The sequence below is a fragment of the Balaenoptera physalus genome (genome assembly GCF_965194825.1).
Source record: "Balaenoptera physalus genome assembly, chromosome: 16".
In the NCBI taxonomy this organism is placed as follows: Eukaryota; Metazoa; Chordata; class Mammalia; order Artiodactyla; family Balaenopteridae; genus Balaenoptera; species Balaenoptera physalus.
This window is the reverse complement of record NC_138898.1, coordinates 86,071,187-86,090,162: the sequence shown is the minus strand read 5'-3', so window position 1 is coordinate 86,090,162 and position 18,976 is coordinate 86,071,187. Positions and strand designations below refer to the sequence as shown.

Sequence of the window (18,976 nt, the reverse complement as noted above, 5' to 3'; positions counted from 1 at the left end):
AAACCATTTTGGGAACAAATTCCTGTCTTAGAAAGCTGCCCGCAGTAGGCACAAGAGTAGCATTTGAATAGCTCTTCATCTGCATTTCACGTTTTTTTACTCTATTCTCTCACTGTCCCACTGCAGGCGGTCTAGCCCTAGGTGGAACCCGGGCCGCCTGTGTGCGCAGGCGCAAACCCTTAGCCCAACCTCCTCCCTCCGGCCCCGCCCCCCCAGGCCCGCCCCTCCGCCGACATGCCCCCCCATCTAGGCGCTTTGGGGCTGAGGGAAGAGGAGATGAATATTAAAGAGGGTCTGCGGCCAATCCGCGTGCGTCTCTGGGAAGCGGCGCTCCACACTGGCAGAGTAAGTCTGATGACGTAGCCACTCTCCAATCCGCATTCTGGGGGCGGGACTCAAGTCGGGCGGTGCAAGGCAGGAGGAGGAGACCGCCGGGTGGAATCACGTCACCTGGGACTGGAGCCGGAAGCTACGTCTGGCAGTGAGCGCCCCCCAGCACCTAAGGCTGCGATGGTGAGTGAGGACGCATGCGCGGGACTACGCGCCGGGGGTTCGGTGTCCCTACCCCCCCATCTCTTTGGTCGCCCAGTCCTGAGCCTGCACTCCGCCCACACCTCCTATCCGCCCCGGGACCGAGAGGGAATGGAGATGGAGGGGTAGCGACGTAGAGGGCTGAGCAGGGGTCGGTGGGAGGGTGTGTAGAGGCTGGGGAGTAATCTGAGGGGGAGCGGCGGGCCACAGGTGGAATTGGAGACCGGGCTGAGGGGAGTTGTCCGTGGGGTAGCAAAGGTGGGGTGTGGAAGGCCGGTGGAGCCCAGGGACAGAGAGTGAGGACTGACGGAGGCTCAGGAAGATCAGTGTTGAAGGCCAGGTAGAGGGAAGAGGGTCTGGAAGGGCCCTGGCTGGGGAAAGAGGCCTGGGGAGCCATTGTCAAGAGAGAGACGGGTTTGCCAAGGGCTGTTCTCTTGGCCTGCTGCTCACTGATTGCATCTTTACCCACTAGACTTCTGCACTGACCCAGGGGCTGGAGCGAATCCCAGACCAGCTCGGCTACCTGGTGCTGAGTGAAGGCGCAGTGCTGGCGGTGCGTTCTGGAAAAGGGAGGGGGGGCTCCTCCAATACACATCGCCCGATGATGCCTTCTAACGTTGCCCAGTTTAGCCTGATTTGTCTCTGTTCTTGATCTTTACCTGGTGTCATGCCTGGCATATAGGAATTAAATTCAGGAATTAAATCAATTAATCTATCTCTGGCATCTTAGTCCTGTAACTGTTTTGAGGTAAAAGAGGTTTACTGACTTTACCAAAGTCAGACTAGTTACAGGTTTGTTGATAACTGACATTACCTGAGTTATTCTTGAGTATATCTTTATTTGGTATTTACTGAAGAGGCTTGGTATTTTGTTCTGCAGTACAATATAGTGTCAGCTCTCTAGAAGTTTTCAATCTAGCTAGAGAGACAAGGCTTAAGGTTAAAAGTTCAAAGTATTGCACATGGTAAAGGTAACTGAAGGAGTCCAGAGAGTGAAGGATTCAGCCCTTCGTGTTATAACTTGTGTTTTGGCAAGGAAACTTTCATGGAAGAGGCAAGAATTCAACTGGCCTTAAAAGATGGATGGTTGTGAACAGGCAGAAAAGAAAGAGCATATTCAGGGCTGGGAGGTGGACATATTTGCTGGAGTGTGACATCAGCCTGTCTGAATTGCTGGTGGGTTTATGTTGAAAAGATTTGGAAATGTTTGAGTGAAGAAGAGGATATGGTAAGGAAAGATCTGATTGTGGAGGACTTTCAAGGCTGGGTTAACACCTGTGGATTAATCTTGGGGGGTAATAGGAGCTTTGAAGGGTTTTTGAACAGAAACATGAGCTGATGAAGTGATTGAGCGGAATTGTTCTATGAGGTGTAAAGATGAGCCGGAAGGGGCGGGATTCAGAAGCAGGGATGCTGTTGCCGAAATCTAGGTATGAAACAGCTGGTGGCATGAGAAGGAGCAAGGAGAGAAGAGATTTTTAAAGGAAGGAACAATATGTCTTCGTAATGACTAGAGATAGGTAATAGAGGAGATAACTTTTCCATGCTGTAAGACTTTGAACTCAAGCCTAGAATGATGGTGCCTTAACAAACAGGGACTTAAGAAAAGAAGTTGATTGGGGAGGGGGAGAGGTAAGGGGAATTTTGGTGGCTCAACTTTAAACACTGAGTTTGATATAGAATAATAGCAATTAAATATATAATGCTAGGAGTTATTCTAAGCATCTTGCTAATATGCTCTCGTAAGCCTCACAACAAGCCCATAAGATAGGTATTGTTGTCCCCAGTTTACAGATGAGGTAACTGAGGTACAGAATGTCCAAAAGAGCAAAGGGTGCTGAATTTGACTCAGTGGGAGGCCCATATTGAGGAGGTAGGAAGAGGAAGTTGAGATCATCACGAGAAAAGAGGAAGCCCAGGCCACTGTGACATCATTACCCAAGGGCTAGGTAGTAGGAAGGGGTTCAGGGACAAAGGGGATGTTTATGTTTCAGATTCTGCAGACAGGGCAACAAACGGGAAGACTGAGGAAAAGATGGCACCTGGAACAAGTCTGTGGTGGGTGGGCACTGATGTTTGAGAATGTGGTTTTATCAAATAAGTGGGAACAGGGAGAGAAATCAAGATTCAGGGATTAGGAAAACAGCGTCAGTAAAGAAATGGATGAGAGTCACTGCTTCCCGGGAGGAAGCCCGCCCGGTATTTTAAGGATGACAAACAGGATGGCATCAAGAGGGGCAACAACGTCACAGGGCAGTTTTTAGGTGGGTCTTTCCAAAACCGGGGGTGACCTTGGGGTATTGGAAAGTGGAGGCAGGTTACAAGTGCTAGAGCCAAAGTGTCCTTGGAATTTTCTCCCAATTCTGTTCCCTAATTCCTGCCATCCTCCCTCCTCTGTCTGCATGCAGTCATCTGGGGATCTAGAGAATGACGAGCAGGCAGCCAGCGCCATCTCTGAGCTGGTCAGCACGGCCTGCGGTTTCCGGCTGCACCACAGCATGAACGTACCCTTCAAGCGCCTGTCGGGTGAGCCCCTGGCCCTGGTGACGGTGTTGGGGGGAGCTGCTCCCCGAGGCTATTCTTCTCAGGGAAAAGCACCTATCTCCTACCAGCCGCCCACCACCTCCCTGGGGTCCCTCGTTCTGGCCACTCTGTTCCCCTTGGTATTCACCCCTGCATCAGAATTATGAGAAAGCAAGAGAAGGAAGGGGATTTAATGGAGACCTCCCATCTTCAAATCTCTGAGCTTGGAACTGTCAAATTTCTTTGGCTTTGGAGCCCAGCCAGTTTGTGTGTGACCCCCAGGGAGGCCTTCACACCCCACTAACTCTCTGCTCCCTTCCCTCTCCCGGGGCGGGGGAAGGTGTGTCTCCCCTCCAGTGGTCTTTGGAGAACACACGCTGCTGGTGACCGTGTCGGGACAGAGGGTGTTTGTGGTGAAGAGGCAGAACCGAGGCCGGGAGCCCCTTGACGTGTGAGCCTGCCAGAGGGCGAGGGGCAGAGGTGGATGGGGCCGTGAGCCTCTGTGATGAGGAAGACGCAAACCTCCGCCCGCCTCTCTCTTGATTGCCATTAGAACTAAGGCTGTCTGCTCACCCACTTCCTCACCCCTACCGGGAAGGGCAGAGGCTTGGGGACTCTGTACTATGTTAAGGAGAGTGAGGGCGAGGGGACCTCCCTCTCCTCACCTTCCCTCCTAATAAACGTGAGTCTGATGTTCCCAGGCCCAGGGATGTGTCGTGTGTATCGGGGGAGGAGGGTCACACCCCATGTGTCTTCCAGCTTCTAGGGCCTCAGCCCAGAGGAGTGGAGCAAGGCCACCTCTAGACATCTAAAACTGGGACTCAGAAGAAAACAAAATGGGTGGGAAGGGAGCTGAGGGGAGCTACTTGGTGTACATGCTGAAGGGAATCTTTCTGAGCCCCTGGGTCTCTGCTCCTGCCACCAACACACAAAGAACAGTCATTCTTCTCCCTCCTGAACAGGCATTTAATAGTCTTATTTCAGTTGGAAGCAGTAGTTGGAGAATAAGTTACAGGAACAGACAAATCAAAAAAAAAAACCCCAAAAAACCAAAAAACCCCACATAAAGTGCTTCAAACTGCAAACGTAAACATGAGGGCGAGGGGAGGCCACCAAGCTCTCTCCCCGGACCTGAGACAGGAGGGTCATGTCATTGTCGGGTCCCTTTACCATCACCACCCTCTGATCTCAGCCCTGCGGGTGGGAGGGAGGGAGGGAATGTCAGAGGCAGGGAAGACAACTTAAAGGAACGAAGAAAACACTTTGTAAACTTAGAACCAGGGTGCAAGGCAGGGGGCAAGGGAGCTCCTGGAGCCCTTGCCTTGGCCGAGGGGTGGGGCCAGCCCCCCCCCAGGAGGTCCGGGAAATACTGTTGGCTTCACGCCGCAGCCATCCCTGTCCGTTTCACAGCTTCTTCCCTCGTCCCTCGTCAGCAGACACAGACAGGCGGCCCTGCAGGGCCTCCTCACCCTCGGTGGGAGGCATCCCAGGGGAGGCACAGCCTGGAGGGAGCAGCGCTCCGGGGGCTGTTGATTTCCAGGAGTGTGAGAGGGAGGAGAGCCGGACGGTGCTACTTGACGGGCTCCACCACCAGGACCTTGCACTCGCGCTTGGCGATCTTGTCCAGAGAGAGCACAGCCTTGTCCGGGGGCAGGTAGAGGGGGCGGCCGACAGGGGAGGCCACGGGGGGCGTGATGGCCCTGCGCTCCATCACGCTGCCCGACCTGGGGGAAGGCAGAGGCTATGAGCTCTGGTTGGACCCAGGGCCCCTTCCTGCTCCCTCTCCAACTCCGGCCTCTACCAAGTCAACTGGCACCCCTCCCGCGGTTCCGTACCTCATGAGGTGGCTGCGGGAGGGCTGTTGGTGGGAGAAGGACTGAGAGCGGCCCAGGCTCGCCTGGTGCCTCTCGACCAAGTCCCGGACGGCAGGGCTGCTGGGGCTGCTCTTGCGAGAGAGAGGCCGGGCCTCGGGCGGAGGGTGGGACACGCTGGCGGTGAACTGCAGCTTCAGTTTCATGTGCTGGCTCAGCTGGGGTAGGGAGACATGGATCAGCCACCGGCTCGGCTTCCAGGCCCCCGACCTCCTTTCAGGTCATCTTCCCCACTTGACAGGCCAAAGTCGGATCTAAATTCCACCTTCCCTCCGCGCGGCTTTGTAGCACCACCCATTATGCTTCAGCCACAGAAGCCAGCGGCCCTGACTCCTTCCACCTGACGCTCTGCCTCACCCAGCACACAACCTGGCCCCCACCAGCCCACCTCGAAGAGCCCTGTCCTCAGAGCCTGGAAGGCCACACTGAAGGTGAGCGCGCTGCCCTTCCGGGAAAAGCCGAGGTTGTTGAGGGGTGTATAGCAGACGATGGAGTCCAGGGCTGCCTGCATGGCCCGGCGCTCCTCCTCACACAGCTGCTTTCCTGGGGGGCAGAAACGGGGGCTGGGAAACACATCTGTATGGTGTTCCTCAGTTTGCAGAGGGCGTTCACGAGCCCAGTCTTGTTCGATCCTCAGAGCCACTCTGTGGAGTAAACTGAGTATACGCTATTGTTTGCTGAATTTTATAAATGACGATAGCTAATACTGTGTATTGAGATCTATTCTAACCACTTCACATAATATCAACTCACTAAGTCGCCGTAACAGCCCCACGAGGTATTATTATCTCCGTTTGAGAGATGAGAAATCTGAGGCTCAGAGAGGTTAAGTAACCTACCAGAGATCACACAGCTAAGAAGTGGGAGAGGGACAAGTCAAACATACCAGGGAGCCCAGCTCCAGTGTCAAGGCCCTTAAAATCACCCTGCCCCGCGGCCTCTCTAAACTCTCCACTGTGACACCATGGAGACCACCCCGGTTCAGAGCCGAAGCAGCGGCCACAGTCACCCATCTCTGTGACTGCTTCCCTTCCCCTCCCCTCCTTCGGGACAAGGTTAGGCTTGGCAGCCACCTACCAGCCTGGGCGTGCTCCGGCGTCCACACGAGCCTCACAGCAAGGAAGTCTTGGAGATTGTTGAGCAGCGTATAGGTGACAGTGAAACGCTCGTAGGTCCGAACAGGCGACTCACAAGAAGCAGTCATCACAAAGCACGGGCGGTCCAGGCGGATGCTGGGCAGGCTAGAAGCAGTGAGAGAGAGGGAAGCAGGATGTGTGTGTCTCGAAACAAAGATGAACAGGATGGTGCCCAGGGGGGGCCGGGGGGGGTGTCCCACAAACTCACCGGTAGTGGGTATAGATGCTCTGGGTAAAGGGCAGCTTCGGCGTGGACCACTGAACCACAGCGATCAGGGGAACTTCTAGGCCCTGCCAGAGGGACAAAGGGAAACATCACACGTATCAGAGGTTCCCTCTCCCCTTAGTCAAGCCCCTGGCCTCTTCCTCCCACTGCATTTTCTCACCCTTTCTCCTGAACACACCAGTCCCTTATACTCACCTCCTTGGCCCCTGGAGGGGGCTGCTCACCCCCTCTGAGCTGGAACAGGAAGTTGTGTTCCTCCAGAGCACTAAGCAGGCAGGGGAAGCAGCCAGAGGTACCAGGGAGCCGGCAGAAGGAGCCCATGGAGACTTCCCCAGATTGGTGACTAGTTCAGAAGAAAGGGACCAGAACTGGATCTTTCCACACCAGAGCTCTCGGCCCTGACCCCATCCCCACCACTGTGCGGCCGGCCCTGTCCCTCCCCAGGACCTCACCAGACATTGTCCACCAGCAGCACAGAGCCATCGGGCATGACAGGCAGATAACTGGCATTGAAGTTTGGGAGAATGCGGATATCCCAGATGGAAATTTCCTCCTGGGAGGAGCCGTTCAGCACTGTCGGAGGGAACCAGCTCAGCTCAGAGTATCTGGACCCTCTGGACCCCACCTTTATCCCCCCTAAAATGGATCTATCCCCACCAGAGTAACTGACACCCAGTCAGTGCCCTTGCTGCTCCCCAAGACCTGAGCCGCCAGTCTGCTCACCCTTGAGCACCGTCAGGTGTTTTCCAGCCACGGTGAACTGGCGGCACCTCAGAACCGGAGGGGGCAGCAGAGTCAGCAAGGTGCTCACTGCAGCAGGGGGCGGAGGCAAGAGATGACGGGCTGGGTGAGCCTCATTCCAACCCACAGTTCTAATCTTGCTCTTCTCTCCAGCTTGGGCACTTGCCAGTATCACCCCTCCACGGTCCCCCAAATTCCAGACTCCAGCATTTCCTCTCTGCATTTTCCTCCCCACCTTGGGCCTTGAAAGCGCTCTGCTCGCCCCGGAAGGTCTCCCCAGGAGATCGGGTCTGCAGCAAGCGCAGGTAGCCTTGATCTCTGACCTCTGGTGCCTCAACCTCCCGCTTCCACACGGTCACTACAATCTGAGCACAGGAGACACAGGACCACAGTCGAGAGGAGAGACACACGGCCAGCCTCAGAAAGGGCGTCTGAATTAGGACAACAGCTTCACCCCGTGCCAGCCTTACCTTGGCCTTAGGTGTCCCTGGGGGCAGTCTATCCAGTGAAACGGTGAGTGGGAAGATGACCTCATCTGTGGACACAATTGGTTCCTCCACAGGCAGCTGGGTTGTGAAAAGGGTGAAGAGGTCAGAAGAGTCAAGGCCGCCCGCAGCGCCAGCGTTCCCTTTAAGATCTGCGGTACGTGGTTCTCGCCCTCCCCTCTCCTCACCCGTCATCGGCCTCCCGCTTCCCTCCAGCGTCCCTCTCCCCTCCGGTCTTTGGAGCCCAGCAGACCGCCCCTTCGCCCTGTGCCGTGTCGCCCCGAGCTCCTCACCGTGGTCGCTCCCCCTGAGGTAGCAGGGCCCGGGCCGTGGGTGAGGAGGGGGCTGCAGCCTCGAAACAACCCCCCACCACCAGGGTCCCCGCCCCCCGGGGGTTCGGGATCCTGGTCGCCAGAGCCACCGCCCACGGGCGCCCCTCCGGCGCTGACCGAGGCCAGGGCGGCCAGCGCGGTCGCCAGTTCTGCCCAGGCCCCTCGGGAGCCCAAGCCCGGGCCGCCTCCGGCGCCGGACCCCACGCCGCCCCGGCAGCGCAGCACCAGCAGGAAGCGGACAGTCTCCCCCAGGTAGAGGTGGTTGCGCCGGGGCAGCGCCCGGTACCGGCCCGGGTCCCCCGCCAGCTCCGCGCGTGGCGGCAGCGGCACGGCCGGGAAGTACATCGAGTAGTCGCACTGGGACTCCATGGGCGGCGAGGGCGGCGCGGGCTGGGGAGCGAGGTGGGCCGTGGCCGGCGGAGGGCGAGGGGGCCGCTGGGGTGGGCCCGGAGAGCCCCGAGCCCCGACCGGTGCTGCGCGCGGCCGGACCGGCCCGACAGACCAGCCGGGGCCGGGAACCGGGGCAACGAGCCCGGAACCGAGACCCCTTGGGGCCGGAACCGGGGTGCTGGGCCGAATGACTGGAGAGACACCGGAAGCGGAAGGGAAGGGGCGTGGCCCCGGAGGCGCCGCAATTTGTGGGCGACCGGATTTTGGACAAGAGGAGCGGCGTGTGCCTGTGGTTAGGCTGCTGCACGAAGGGTTTAGGTGAGACTGCAGACAGACCCCTTTCTTAGAGAACTATGAAAAGAACGCCCTCCAACCCCGTTTCTCCCAGGAAGATGCTCCGTCCCCTTCCCTTCCGCCCTATATAGAGCAGGTCAAAGTTTCAAATTATTTATTCATTCAACAAACATTTCATAGTGAAATGAGTATAGCCCAGTAACAAATATTTCATAGAGAGGTGGACGCATTATTCCGATCCCTTGTGTCCCAAACAATCTCTGCCGTACTCCATGGTTTGCTCCACCAGGGGGGCTTTGAGAGTGCTGTTTGGACCTGGGGTGGGGGGGGGGGCGAGGTGCTGGAAAGGGGAAGGGGCAAGATGGGGGGAGGATGCTTCTAGGACTAGGATTCCTCGGCACAGGCTGGAGGACGTGGGGCCCACATCCGTGCAAAGTTCCACTGGTCCTTTGGGGAGCAGACATGGTCTCTGGGGGAAGCAGAAAGGGCATCTGGCTGCCCCACACTCATCACTGTGCCCCTGTGGCTCAGCTGCTTTTCAGCCTAAGACTCAGTGGTCTGATGCCTAGGGGGAGGGTAGCCTTGAAGTCTTGAGGGGCACAGAGACTGCTGGGGGGAACTGCTTGGCATCTAGCTTGTCCTTGTACTGTAGCTCAGGGGTAGCCAGGCGCCCACACTCCTCCTGGTCTTGGAGGCTCAGGCCACTCCGAAGCACGTAACCCAAAACCTTACCTGACCCAAACTGGAAAGGGCGGAACCGCCGGTCAGTGATGTACTTGGGGTCTAAAGCCTCTCCCCCCACCAGACAGTGTTTAGCCAGCGCCTCTCGGCGAGCCCGGAGCGCCGCCACAGCACTGTCCAGCCGGCTCTGGCCGTATTGCTTTATCCGGGCCCACAGGCTGCGGTTGAAGTGAACATAGAGAGCCCAGTCCAGGTTGTTCCAGGCTCGGGCCCGTGCAGACAGCTGCCTGTCCTCAGCAGTCAGTCCCCCATTGCCGACAGCACTTCCGCCCTGCCCACCTCCAGCCTGAGCGTTGTGCATGAAGCCCACCACATCATCTAGACCCCAGCACAGGGCATCGGCCAGCAGGACCAATGACTCGTCAAAGTACTCGGCCACCAAGACCAGGTCAAAGACAGAGTCCAGCCAGGCCAGATTCCACTGGATGAAGGAAGAAGACCCCAAATCTAAAGAGGCAGAGCTGGACGTCTGGCTGTGACCATCAGCAACAGTGGGAACGGGATGGAAGAGAGCATTGGGATCCAAGGTGTGGGCTCGCGCGCCAACACCAGAAGGCAGCTGTGGCGGGTTGGGGTCTCTGGGGGGATGAGGATTCCCTCTCTTGGTCCTCATCTCTGGGGGAAAGGGGAGGCCAAAGTCAAACCATAGCAAGTTGCGTGCATAGTGGTCCCCACGGGCCCCGGGCTGGTAGAAGGCTCGGGGATTGTCCAGGAAGGCAGCCAAGGATGGTGATTTGCGGAAAGCCGATGATGTGGATTTATAGTAGGAGAAGGCAGAGCGGGCCAGAGCCGCTGGGTCTCGGACAATGGAAAAGAAGAAGCTGTCAGAAGGCATGACCTGAAGTACCTGTAGAGAAGAGGAAACAGACATAGGGAGAGAAAACTAGGCCAGGAAGAAACTAAGAGCAAACCCAGTGCCCACTGATCCCCCAGCCTCCTGCAACCTCCTTCTGACAGCTCTGCTGGGAACCCCCAGCTTCCTTCACCAGCTATATAGATCTTGGGTAAGGTACTTAACATCTCTGAGACTCAATTTGCTTATCTGCAAAACGGGGATCCATCATACCTTCCTTCCCAAGTGATTATGGAGGTTACATGAGCTAGGATAGGAAGGAACCTGGAACATGGGAAGCTCCTGGAGAACATTAACTTCCTTGGGCCTTTCTGTCTGCCTTGGTCAGTAACACTTCTAGGAATCAAGCTTTGTGTTCGCTTCTCCAACAAAAACCTAAGTGCCTACCCTGGGACTCTTTGTCACAACTCCAAGAAAGGAGCTGGCCTCAGGCCTCCTCAGGAGGATCACTGGCAGCAAATAAATAGGGAGGAGACAGAGCAGTCGTAACGCTGTCTCAGGTATAGGCGTCAGGTGGGCAGGCCAAGCCCAGGATGGCCGAAGGACAGGGCACTCCTGGGGCTCCTTGGCATCTTGCAGAGCAAGAGACACCCCTGGAATGGGCACTGGGGAGCCATGGCCACTCGGTAGGGTGCTGCTCTGAGGCCTGGGATGTGTGATCCCACTTCTCGGCAAGAAGGAAGGTGGGAATTGGGCTGAGCCACACCCTGGCGTGGTCCTGCAGGCAGATCCATGCCAGAACCCAGCTCTGGGGCTCCTTGAAGGGTTTCCGCCTCTGAACGTGACCTCTGTCATTGAACCTGACTCCCTGACGAGTCTTCCAGTCTGCTCTGCCGATGTGGGCATGCCTGCAGGGCGAGCCTGTGAACTGTATGTCTCTTTGAAGGCATAGGGGAAGAGTGCAGAGAACGGTCTGTGGCATCAGATGGACCTGGAATAAAATCCCAATTCAGCCATTTACCAACCGTGTAACTTTGGGCAGGTCATCGAACTTCTCAGAGCCTTCTCAGAGCCTCCATCAATAAATCTGGGTTAACACTTACCTTGAAGGATGTGGAAGTGTGGGGAACATGGGAGGTAGTGAGGGGTGGTGACGATCATCCTAAACGCCAGAGGAACCTGCCTCAGTGATCGCTGCCCTCGCCTCACTCCCAGCAGTGCCCCCTCGCTTCCCATTAGATCACATTCATGCTGCTCAGCTGCTTTCTCCCGCTCCAGCTCCAACAGGACTGCCTTTGCAGCCACCACTGAAGTTCTACCACTTACACACGCACACACACCACTGACATCATGTCTTTAAGATGTTTTGCTCTAAGACCACCTGATATTTTCCTTACTACAAAGTCATGTCCACCCTTTCCTATAAAACCCACCTCTCCACAAAGCCCCACCTCTTTTGATGAATATTCTCCCCACAGTTCCAAATACAAACACACATACGCACACAGCCCACAGAAGGCGCTTTGACTTTGGAGCAGCTGGGCCGGGGTTCAAATGCTAGCACTGTCGCTTTCCGTTAACAGAGACCTGTCACTTAGCCTCTCTGAGATTCAACCTCCTCATCTGTGTAGTGGAGACACTTATAATGCCTTCCTGGCAGGATGATGGTAAGATGACTACCCAGCACCCAAGAAGTATTCAGTGAAAGTTCGCTCTTTCCCTGTATGTGTTCATTTGCCCATTGATTTTCTTCCTCCAAGAGGTTTGTGTGTGTGTGTGTGTGTGTGTGTGTGTGTGTGTGTACGGATGACCTGTGAGTACGTGCACACATCTCCTCCTTTAGAACTGAGGCTCCGGGGGTTGGGGGTGGGGCCGGGACTGGGGCTTGGCATATAGCTGATCCTCAAAATCTGGCAGATGCTGTGAGGGGAGTGAGATGCAGACAGGTCAGAAGGCAGTGACTGCGCAGGGCCCTGGTAGTGCCAATGGAAGGGGCCAGGAAGGGCCAGGGCACCTGGAGGGAGGGTTGGGGTGGGGTCAGAGTTGGCAGGACACTAATGCCAGCAGGATAAATTGGTCAAGGAGAGAGACTGCAGTAAACTGTAGATGGGAGAGGGCAGAACTTCGGCTGCCAGAAAATTCTGAGGGAGGGACAGCTGAGGAGGGGGCAGCAGGACTCACCTTTGTGGCCCCCATGCCCAACTCTTGGGTGAGGGGATGCCTGGGGAGCCTCCAGGCCTGGGGTCTCCTCCCCTGGTGGTCTTGGCTACAGGCATGAGCCCATCTCTCACCAGTCCTGCCCACCCCCTCGACACTCCTCACCTCTTTCAGGTTGAACCTCATGTGATGACAGAGGATGTGGAAGGGGGGCTGGGTGCCTCCACCCTGAGGGTGGTAGCCTTTGACCCGAGAGGCCTGGAAAAGCTTTGGGTAGCCGAACTGGTAGCGGGCAGGGAGGGCGAAGCGCAGCCCGTGTCGGTCCCCGTAGCGGTGAAGTAGACTCAGCACAGAGCTGCTCCCGGATTTATGCGTCTTCAGGAACACGAGTCGCTGCCGTGGCAGGCAGGATGGAACAGCTGGTCTTGGGGTTGAGGCCCAGGACTGTCGGAGCTGCAGCCCAGGTAGCCTGGGGAGAGACGGGAGGGGAAGTGTCCTGTCCCTCACCAGCAGGTGGATGGGTGTCTTGTGGAGCAAGGACGAGGGCGTGGAGTGTCCTCTGAGTCCCCAAGAGTCACAGCCCCAGGTGGGATGGGGAGGAGCAAGTGGGGGGGGGGCATCTGTGGGGCGTTGGGACAAGATGAGAACTCACCTCCTCTGGAAGGGACCCCCCCAGAGCTGGAGGGCAAATCCGATGGTCATGAAGACTCCCAGAGCCACTCCCAGGCTCCGAGGCCCCCAGAGGCGCATGGTCCTGGTAGGAGACAGAGGGCCCATGTGGCACAGGGAAGGGTGACACTAGAGAGGGACAGGGCAAGGGCCAGGCACAGAGGCAGAGACAGCTTGAGACAGCCGTGCAGCCGCGGAAGGCGCCGGTTCGAGTTCGGGGGTTCATTCCCCAGGTCTGCTCGCAGCCCCGGTTGAGTCTGCCCCCTGAGTTAGCAGATTTTTGCCTCTGTCAGCGTCTAGAAGGGAAACGAGGGGGAAGGAGGAGAGTCTAAGGAAGGGGTAGAGCCTTCTCTCCTGCTGCTGCTGCTGCAGCTGAGACCTCATTCCGGGCAGGGGGTCAGCAGAGGGGGGAGCCCTCTCTACACCCAGATCTTCTAGGTGCCCCACGACTGCTTCTCTGCTGTCAGCCTGCAGCTCCCTCCAACCCCCACTGACAGTTCCTCACTGAGCCCCAGGGATTTGGAAGGGAAGGGGAGAAGGATCAGACCAGTCCGCTCAGACCAGTGAAACGGACATCACCAGGCCCCTGACCACCTCCTCTGCTCCTCTGTCTGTGACAAGTCGGGCTGAAGAGCCCCATTCTGAGGCTGAGAGGAGAAGCCATAAGGAGGGAATGAGGGCCAGACAAGGCATCAGCTTAGGAACCCAGGGAGGTGAAACCACAGGAGCAACTTTGTAAAGAATAAGAGTCGGCCAGCTCATCTAAGCTCAGGTATGCTTTCCCTCTCGGCGCCAGGCAGAGCCCAGTGTGTGAGAGGGCCTGGGGGGTGTAGGGTTGTTTAGGAAGTCCAGATCCCAGATCCCCCACACCCCCATTCCCACTTTCCAACCCCAGCAGTGCACCCAGAGGGGACTGAGAGGGTGGGGCTGGAGAGAGACTCCGCGACACAAAGAGACAAAACCCGAACGCCAAGCATCAGAATTCCTTCCCAGGCCCCAGCTTCCCAATCTACTGGGAGTCCAAACCTGCCCCTTCAATTCCAACCCGCAGCCCCTCCACCAAGCCCCGACAGCCCCCTTCCAGGACGAGCCCGGAGCGACCCCAGGCAGAGAACCCACACTTGCCACCTAGAGACCCGCCCCCTCTGGCATCATCCCCCAATTTCCTCCCCCAACCCAGCCTCCAGGATCCAGCCCCTCACCGGACTCCCTCCTGTGTCCAGATTTCTTCTATTCCTTCCATCCATCCCTGTCTCCTCCCATTACCCCGGATTCCAGCCCGCAGTTCCCTCCAGCTTTGGTGACTGCTCAGTCTGTTGCCAGCCCTGGGTCGGCTCCCTCTGGGGTTCTCTCTATGAAACCCCCCAAGTCTCCTCCCATAAACTCTACAGAGTCCCTCCACTGGCCGAGGCCTCGGCTTCACATGCCCACTCACCAGGCCACCTGAGGAGCAGCAGGGAAATCGGGGTCTGGCCCTCCCGCCTGCTCCAGCCACCGCCCGGTTCCTCGCTCGGCTCAACTTTCCCCATAAACTTTCTCAGTGCCCAGGCTCCTCCCCCTCCCTCCCTTTGTCCCGCCAGTCTCTGCAGCCGATTCGGCTTTGATCGCGTCTCTGGGTCTCTCCCTCCCTGCACCTTTCCCTCTCCTTCAGGGCACCCAGCCTGCCATTGGAAGACACCAGTTCTACCCTCCTTTGGCACTTAGGAATCAATTATACTTTTTCTTTCAGCTTTCTGCAGAACAAAAGACTCATTCAGGCGACCAAAGGAAAGAAGGAAAGAAGGAGAATAACAGACAAGAGTTGAAAGCAGGCATTGTCAAGGACATGACAAGGTAGCCAGAGGCTGACAGAGAACTGGGGCCCCGACCCTGAAGGCAGGGTCAGTGGTGTGGTAATATTAACGGTGGCTTGGGTCCAAAAGAGTTTTGCAGCCCCCTCCCCGCAATTCTCCCCATTTTGCAGGTGAAGGTGCTCAGACCCAGAGGGTGGACAGCTTGCCCAAACTCAATCCCAGGGGACAGGTTCCAAGATAAGTAGGCAGAAATGAACTGCTGGTCACAGAGGCTCTGGGCTAAAGGTACAGAAAGTCACACATAGGGTCCAATAAATTAGCCATTTATTTATAGAATAAACATCGAGTCGAACACTGAAACATGAAATGGGGAAGCTTGTGAAGGATGTGGCGGATGGCAGAGGCCATGAGATATGCTTCTTTTTTCTTCTTTCTTTTTTCTAGTTTAAGAAAGTGATGCTGAAAAAACTCGATAGAACCCAGACCCATAGATCCTGACATCCTAGTCCCCTGTCCTGCACCCCACAAGCACCCAGCTTTGTCTGTTTCTGAGACCGGGTGCCCCCACCCATCCCCACCTTCAACTTCCTTCAAACCCACCCCCCCCTGCAACTCTAAAACTCCTCCCTTTTTCTCTGTTGGGGCTCACCACCAGCCTAACCATAGAGGCTGGGTTAGAGAGACCACACCTCCTTCCTAAATAAATACCCCCGGCCCCTCCTCCCCAGACACCAAATGAAAAAATAAATATTGTGAACACCCACCCCCAACCCAACCCACCAATGGAAATCTCCTGGATTTGGGGCCCCAGCCATTCACCCAAAAAAGTCCCTTCTCTACCCTCTCCGCAGCCCCCTTCGACTCCTCCCCAGACCCAGCAGAGGGGGGAGGAGGGGACGGGCCACGAACCCTTCTGATGCCAGGGCACCCCTCCCCAGTTATCGAGGTCCAAGCAGGGCCAGGGCTGAGAGGAAGAGAATGAGGAGGGGTTGGGTGTGAAAACCGACAGACGTTCCTCCAGTCCTGCTCTTGTCTTGGCTGTGGCGGATAATGACACCTCCTCCTCTGCCCCCAGCACCATCCCTTCGAGGAGGGCGAGGAGGCCGGGCCGGGGGGGCCACAGCTGCTGCCCCAGCCATCCAGTCATCTGCATAGTGCTGTCCCTCTCCAGAGCCGCTAGCGTCCTCTGCAGGGAGGGGGAGGATCGCAAACAGACAGGGATGGCAAAGAGAGGTAGCGGGAGACAGGGGGAGAGAAAGAGCCACAGGCAGCGAGGAAGAGGACTCGAGATAAAAACAGTGAAAGGGGAGGGGTGGAGGAGCAGGCAGGGTGAGAAGAGGGAGAAAGCGAATGACAGGAAGGTGAGGAGAGAGATCAGACACATGAGAATGAGAGAAGGCAACGAGAGACAGGAAGAGACAACGAGACAGACAAAAAAGAGACAGATGGAGAGAGAGGATACACAGGAAAAGACAGAGAAAACAGACGTACGCAGAAGCATTGAGCAGACGGGAAGGGGGGGAGGAGAGACAAAGAGAGACAGAGACAGACAGTGGGAGAGAAAAAAAATGGATGTCAGTGCCTTGCTTCCCTGTCAAATTCTACTTTGGGGAGCCAGCCCCACGGCGCCCGCACCCCACTTCCCCACCTCCCGGGATTGCCCGCCCTCCCCAGTCTCCCCCAACCCATTGCCCACTCTTAGGAGCTTCCCACCGTTCTGTAAGAGTGTTTTGGTGTCTCCCCCAGGGAACCATGAACTCAAGGATAGAGACCCTGTCATTGGTGCTCTACCCCCTACCTTTGAGTAAAGCGCTCAATACGTGCGTGTAAAACGTGTGAGTCAATGAATGGAGAGTAACCGAGAGACGCCAGGGGAGGGGCTGCAGAAAGCAGGGGGCCGGGCTGCGGGTTGGCCCGGGTCCAATCGCGGAAAGCCGGGCGGAGCGAGGCCCTCGCGGCGGCCCGGGGCCTCACCCCAGTCCTCCAGCTCCAGGTCGCGTCCCAGGGCGGCCGCCTTCATCCTGGTCGTGGCCGCCCGGAGCTGCAGCCGCCGCCTCCGCGTCTGGAGGTCGGGGCTCGAGGCTTCCGCATCCAGCTCTGGGTTGTCGATCTGCCCGGCCTGGGGACCCCCGACCACGGGCGACAGGTACCTGCGAGCAGAGCAGCCCCGGAGGCTCCCGCCCCGCCCCGCCCACGGAGTCCGCCTCGCCCGCCCGCCGCCGCCGCCGCCCGGCTCTCACCGGCCCCGCCCAGCTCCGGTCCAGCAGGGCGCCGCCTCCTGGGAGAGGTCCGCAGCCACGCGGGGGTCCCCGCACACTGTCAGCGGCAGCCCGGCCCAGAAGCCCCTCACCCGGCCCAGCCGCTCGCGGAGCTCCCACACCTGGACGCAAAGAGAGCCCGGGAGGAGCTGGTGCGCGCGCCCCCCGCCCCCCGCCGCGCCTGCGCCCCCGCCTGCCGCCCGCCACTCACCAGCCGGGGCAGGCTGGCGCCCGCAGCCGTCGTGGGCCGCTCCTCCTCCGCCGCCGCCGCCGACCAGAGCCGGCCCACCTCCTCCCGGGGGGCTGGGGCACGGCGGGCGCGGGCCGGCGCCGGCTGGGGGCTCCCGCATTCCTGGAACACCTGCGGCACCGGGAAGAGACCCCACAGACAGTCGTCCCGCGGTAAAAACCACACTCCAATACTCCAATCGCCCCCGACACCCCAGTTTATCCAGAGGCCCTACAGTGTCTCCCTGACACCCCGCACTGTACCCCCAGCCCGGGGCCTCCCCCTCCACCCTTCTCTCTCCGGTCCTCCCGCCAACTCCCACTCTTCTCGTGGCCCCCTGTACCTGGGCTGACAGCCCCACGCTGTTTTCCTGCAGATGCATCAAACCCTCCGCGATCTTCACCCCGACGGACTGTGCTGCTAGCTCAAAGGAAAAGGGGCCCTGGATCTTCTCGGCCAGGAACAGGAGACCATCTTGAAAGAGGGAAAAAAAGAGAAAGGGTGAAATGAGGGGACATCCAGGGAGATACTCACTGAAGTAGGATGTTCCCGCAAATCCTGACCCCGGCCTTGGAGGGAAGCAGCAGGTCTTAGATGGGGGAAACTGACATGAGAAGAGCCGCTCCTCATCCTCTCCCCTCAGTACCGCTTAACACTCCCGCCCTGGTCCACCCTTCCCACCCCCACACAGACAGCCCTCCCAGGCTTTCCTGAATCCCCTCACCCAGATAGGCCCCCCAGTCAGGATCCAGTCCCTGGCTGCCGATACAGCCGTGGGCCACGTTGAGGCAGAAGCCCCGGCAGGGTGGCAGCGAGGGGACCCCCCGACAAAGGGGGCAGCCTGTCAGACGCATCACAGCCCGCTTGCAGCCTTCGGACAGCGGCATCTGGGAGCAGAGAGCAGGCCTGTGTCATCCACGCTTGGCTGCCCCTCAGCCAAGCCTGGTGCTGGGCACAGAGAGAAATCAAATACCCCACCCCACCTTTCCCAGGCTCTGAACATCTAGGACTGATGACCCCGTGTGGCAGCAGGAGTGACCCCAGGACTGCCACAGATCAGAGGAGGGAGGCTCCTAGGGGCCAGGTTGCAGATGCTGCTTCTTGGGAGAGATGGGGCAGTGAGGGATCTGAGAAAAGGTTCAAGGACAAGAGTGAGCCCATCGTGGTTGGGAAGAGAGGAGAATGAGGATGCAGGAAGTAAGGCTGGGAGGTCAGGGAGAGAATGAGCGGTCGAGAGAGGGCCTTGAAGGCCAAGCCAGGAATCTGGCCTCCAGTAGCAGGGAAGAGGGAGCCGCTGAGTGGTCCTGGAGAAAACCAGGAGGGCCAGTACTCCAATCTCAGAGATGCTATGGAGATGAGCAGGCCCCTAGAGGCTGGCAGGGGGTAAGAGTCATCAGAGGGTCAGAGGTGGGAGGAGATCATGGGTCATGACACAAGGGAGACTCCAGCCTTCCTGATTTACCCTGGGATGCCAGGGCTTCAAGGCTGATATGGGAAGGCCCCAGGCCTCTCCTGCCAGCTGGCACCGGACTCTTCTTCATGGGACCTCTCCTACTTCTTGTCTCCCTCCCTGGGCCCTGCCCATACTCAGGCTCCCTCTAACCTTAAGCGTTTCGCTGACCACATCTCTTCCGGTCTCCAGGCCCTGGATAAAGGCCCGGGCAGCCACCAGGGCCCGGGTTATCTGGGGGAGGGGAAAGAAGGTGAGAAAAACCACAGGACTGTTGAGGGTCAGTCAACACTGGGACCAAGAGACTGCACCAAGGGGATGAGCAGGGGGGTGAGATTTGTAGGGTTATCTTGGGGT

The 18,976-nt window shown here is 57.9% G+C and overlaps 4 protein-coding genes and 1 long non-coding RNA gene across 10 annotated transcripts in view; 2 read left to right on the top strand and 3 right to left on the bottom strand.

Moving 5' to 3' along the window:
* Positions 1-313: 313 nt before the first annotated feature.
* On the top strand, positions 314-3,750 carry LAMTOR4 (late endosomal/lysosomal adaptor, MAPK and MTOR activator 4). 3 transcript variants are annotated; one of them, XM_082431345.1, is made up of 4 exons: positions 314-513; positions 1,004-1,084; positions 2,940-3,057; positions 3,395-3,750. In XM_082431345.1, the coding sequence occupies exons 1-4, from the start codon at positions 511-513 to the stop codon at positions 3,439-3,441; spliced, it is 249 nt and encodes an 82-aa protein (XP_082287471.1). In that variant the 5' UTR covers positions 314-510; the 3' UTR covers positions 3,442-3,750. The 3 variants fall into 3 exon arrangements, with proteins under 3 accessions (XP_082287471.1, XP_082287470.1, XP_082287472.1); XM_082431344.1 differs by having other exon boundaries at positions 357-513; positions 3,412-3,750; XM_082431346.1 differs by lacking the exon at positions 1,004-1,084 and having other exon boundaries at positions 393-513; positions 3,412-3,750.
* A 246-nt stretch (positions 3,751-3,996) lies between these two features.
* Positions 3,997-8,439, bottom strand: TRAPPC14 (trafficking protein particle complex subunit 14). The gene is made up of 11 exons (XM_082431301.1): positions 7,807-8,439; positions 7,499-7,594; positions 7,264-7,393; positions 7,011-7,097; positions 6,740-6,860; positions 6,483-6,630; positions 6,270-6,352; positions 6,003-6,166; positions 5,314-5,468; positions 4,890-5,083; positions 3,997-4,778 (listed from the first exon to the last, which is right to left on the bottom strand). The coding sequence occupies exons 1-11, from the start codon at positions 8,212-8,214 to the stop codon at positions 4,625-4,627; spliced, it is 1,740 nt and encodes a 579-aa protein (XP_082287427.1). The 5' UTR covers positions 8,215-8,439; the 3' UTR covers positions 3,997-4,624.
* On the top strand, positions 8,418-15,445 carry LOC309645777. Of its 3 annotated transcripts, XR_014255046.1 has the most exons (5): positions 8,418-8,553; positions 11,647-11,730; positions 13,511-13,661; positions 14,619-14,722; positions 14,853-15,445. It is a non-coding gene; the product is annotated as an uncharacterized lncRNA (long non-coding RNA). The 3 variants fall into 3 exon arrangements; XR_014255045.1 differs by lacking the exon at positions 13,511-13,661; XR_014255047.1 differs by lacking the exons at positions 8,418-8,553; positions 11,647-11,730 and adding an exon at positions 12,556-12,684.
* On the bottom strand, positions 8,667-14,592 carry GAL3ST4 (galactose-3-O-sulfotransferase 4). Of its 2 annotated transcripts, none has more exons than XM_082431316.1 (4): positions 14,325-14,592; positions 12,873-13,185; positions 12,245-12,689; positions 8,667-10,117 (listed from the first exon to the last, which is right to left on the bottom strand). In XM_082431316.1, the coding sequence occupies exons 2-4, from the start codon at positions 12,995-12,997 to the stop codon at positions 9,095-9,097; spliced, it is 1,593 nt and encodes a 530-aa protein (XP_082287442.1). In that variant the 5' UTR covers positions 12,998-13,185; positions 14,325-14,592; the 3' UTR covers positions 8,667-9,094. The 2 variants fall into 2 exon arrangements, with proteins under 2 accessions (XP_082287442.1, XP_082287443.1); XM_082431317.1 differs by having other exon boundaries at positions 12,386-12,689; positions 14,325-14,589.
* A 146-nt stretch (positions 15,446-15,591) lies between the features above and the next one.
* Positions 15,592-18,976, bottom strand: part of GPC2 (glypican 2) — a 5,740-nt gene continuing 2,355 nt past the window's right edge. The window contains exons 4-10 of the mRNA XM_082431284.1: positions 18,773-18,853; positions 17,894-18,056; positions 17,513-17,643; positions 17,152-17,301; positions 16,923-17,062; positions 16,657-16,832; positions 15,592-15,868 (exon numbers count right to left, since the gene is read on the bottom strand). Coding sequence (XP_082287410.1) covers positions 15,621-15,868; positions 16,657-16,832; positions 16,923-17,062; positions 17,152-17,301; positions 17,513-17,643; positions 17,894-18,056; positions 18,773-18,853 — 1,089 coding nt within the window. The 3' untranslated portion in view covers positions 15,592-15,620. The remainder of the gene's footprint in view (positions 15,869-16,656; positions 16,833-16,922; positions 17,063-17,151; positions 17,302-17,512; positions 17,644-17,893; positions 18,057-18,772; positions 18,854-18,976) is intronic.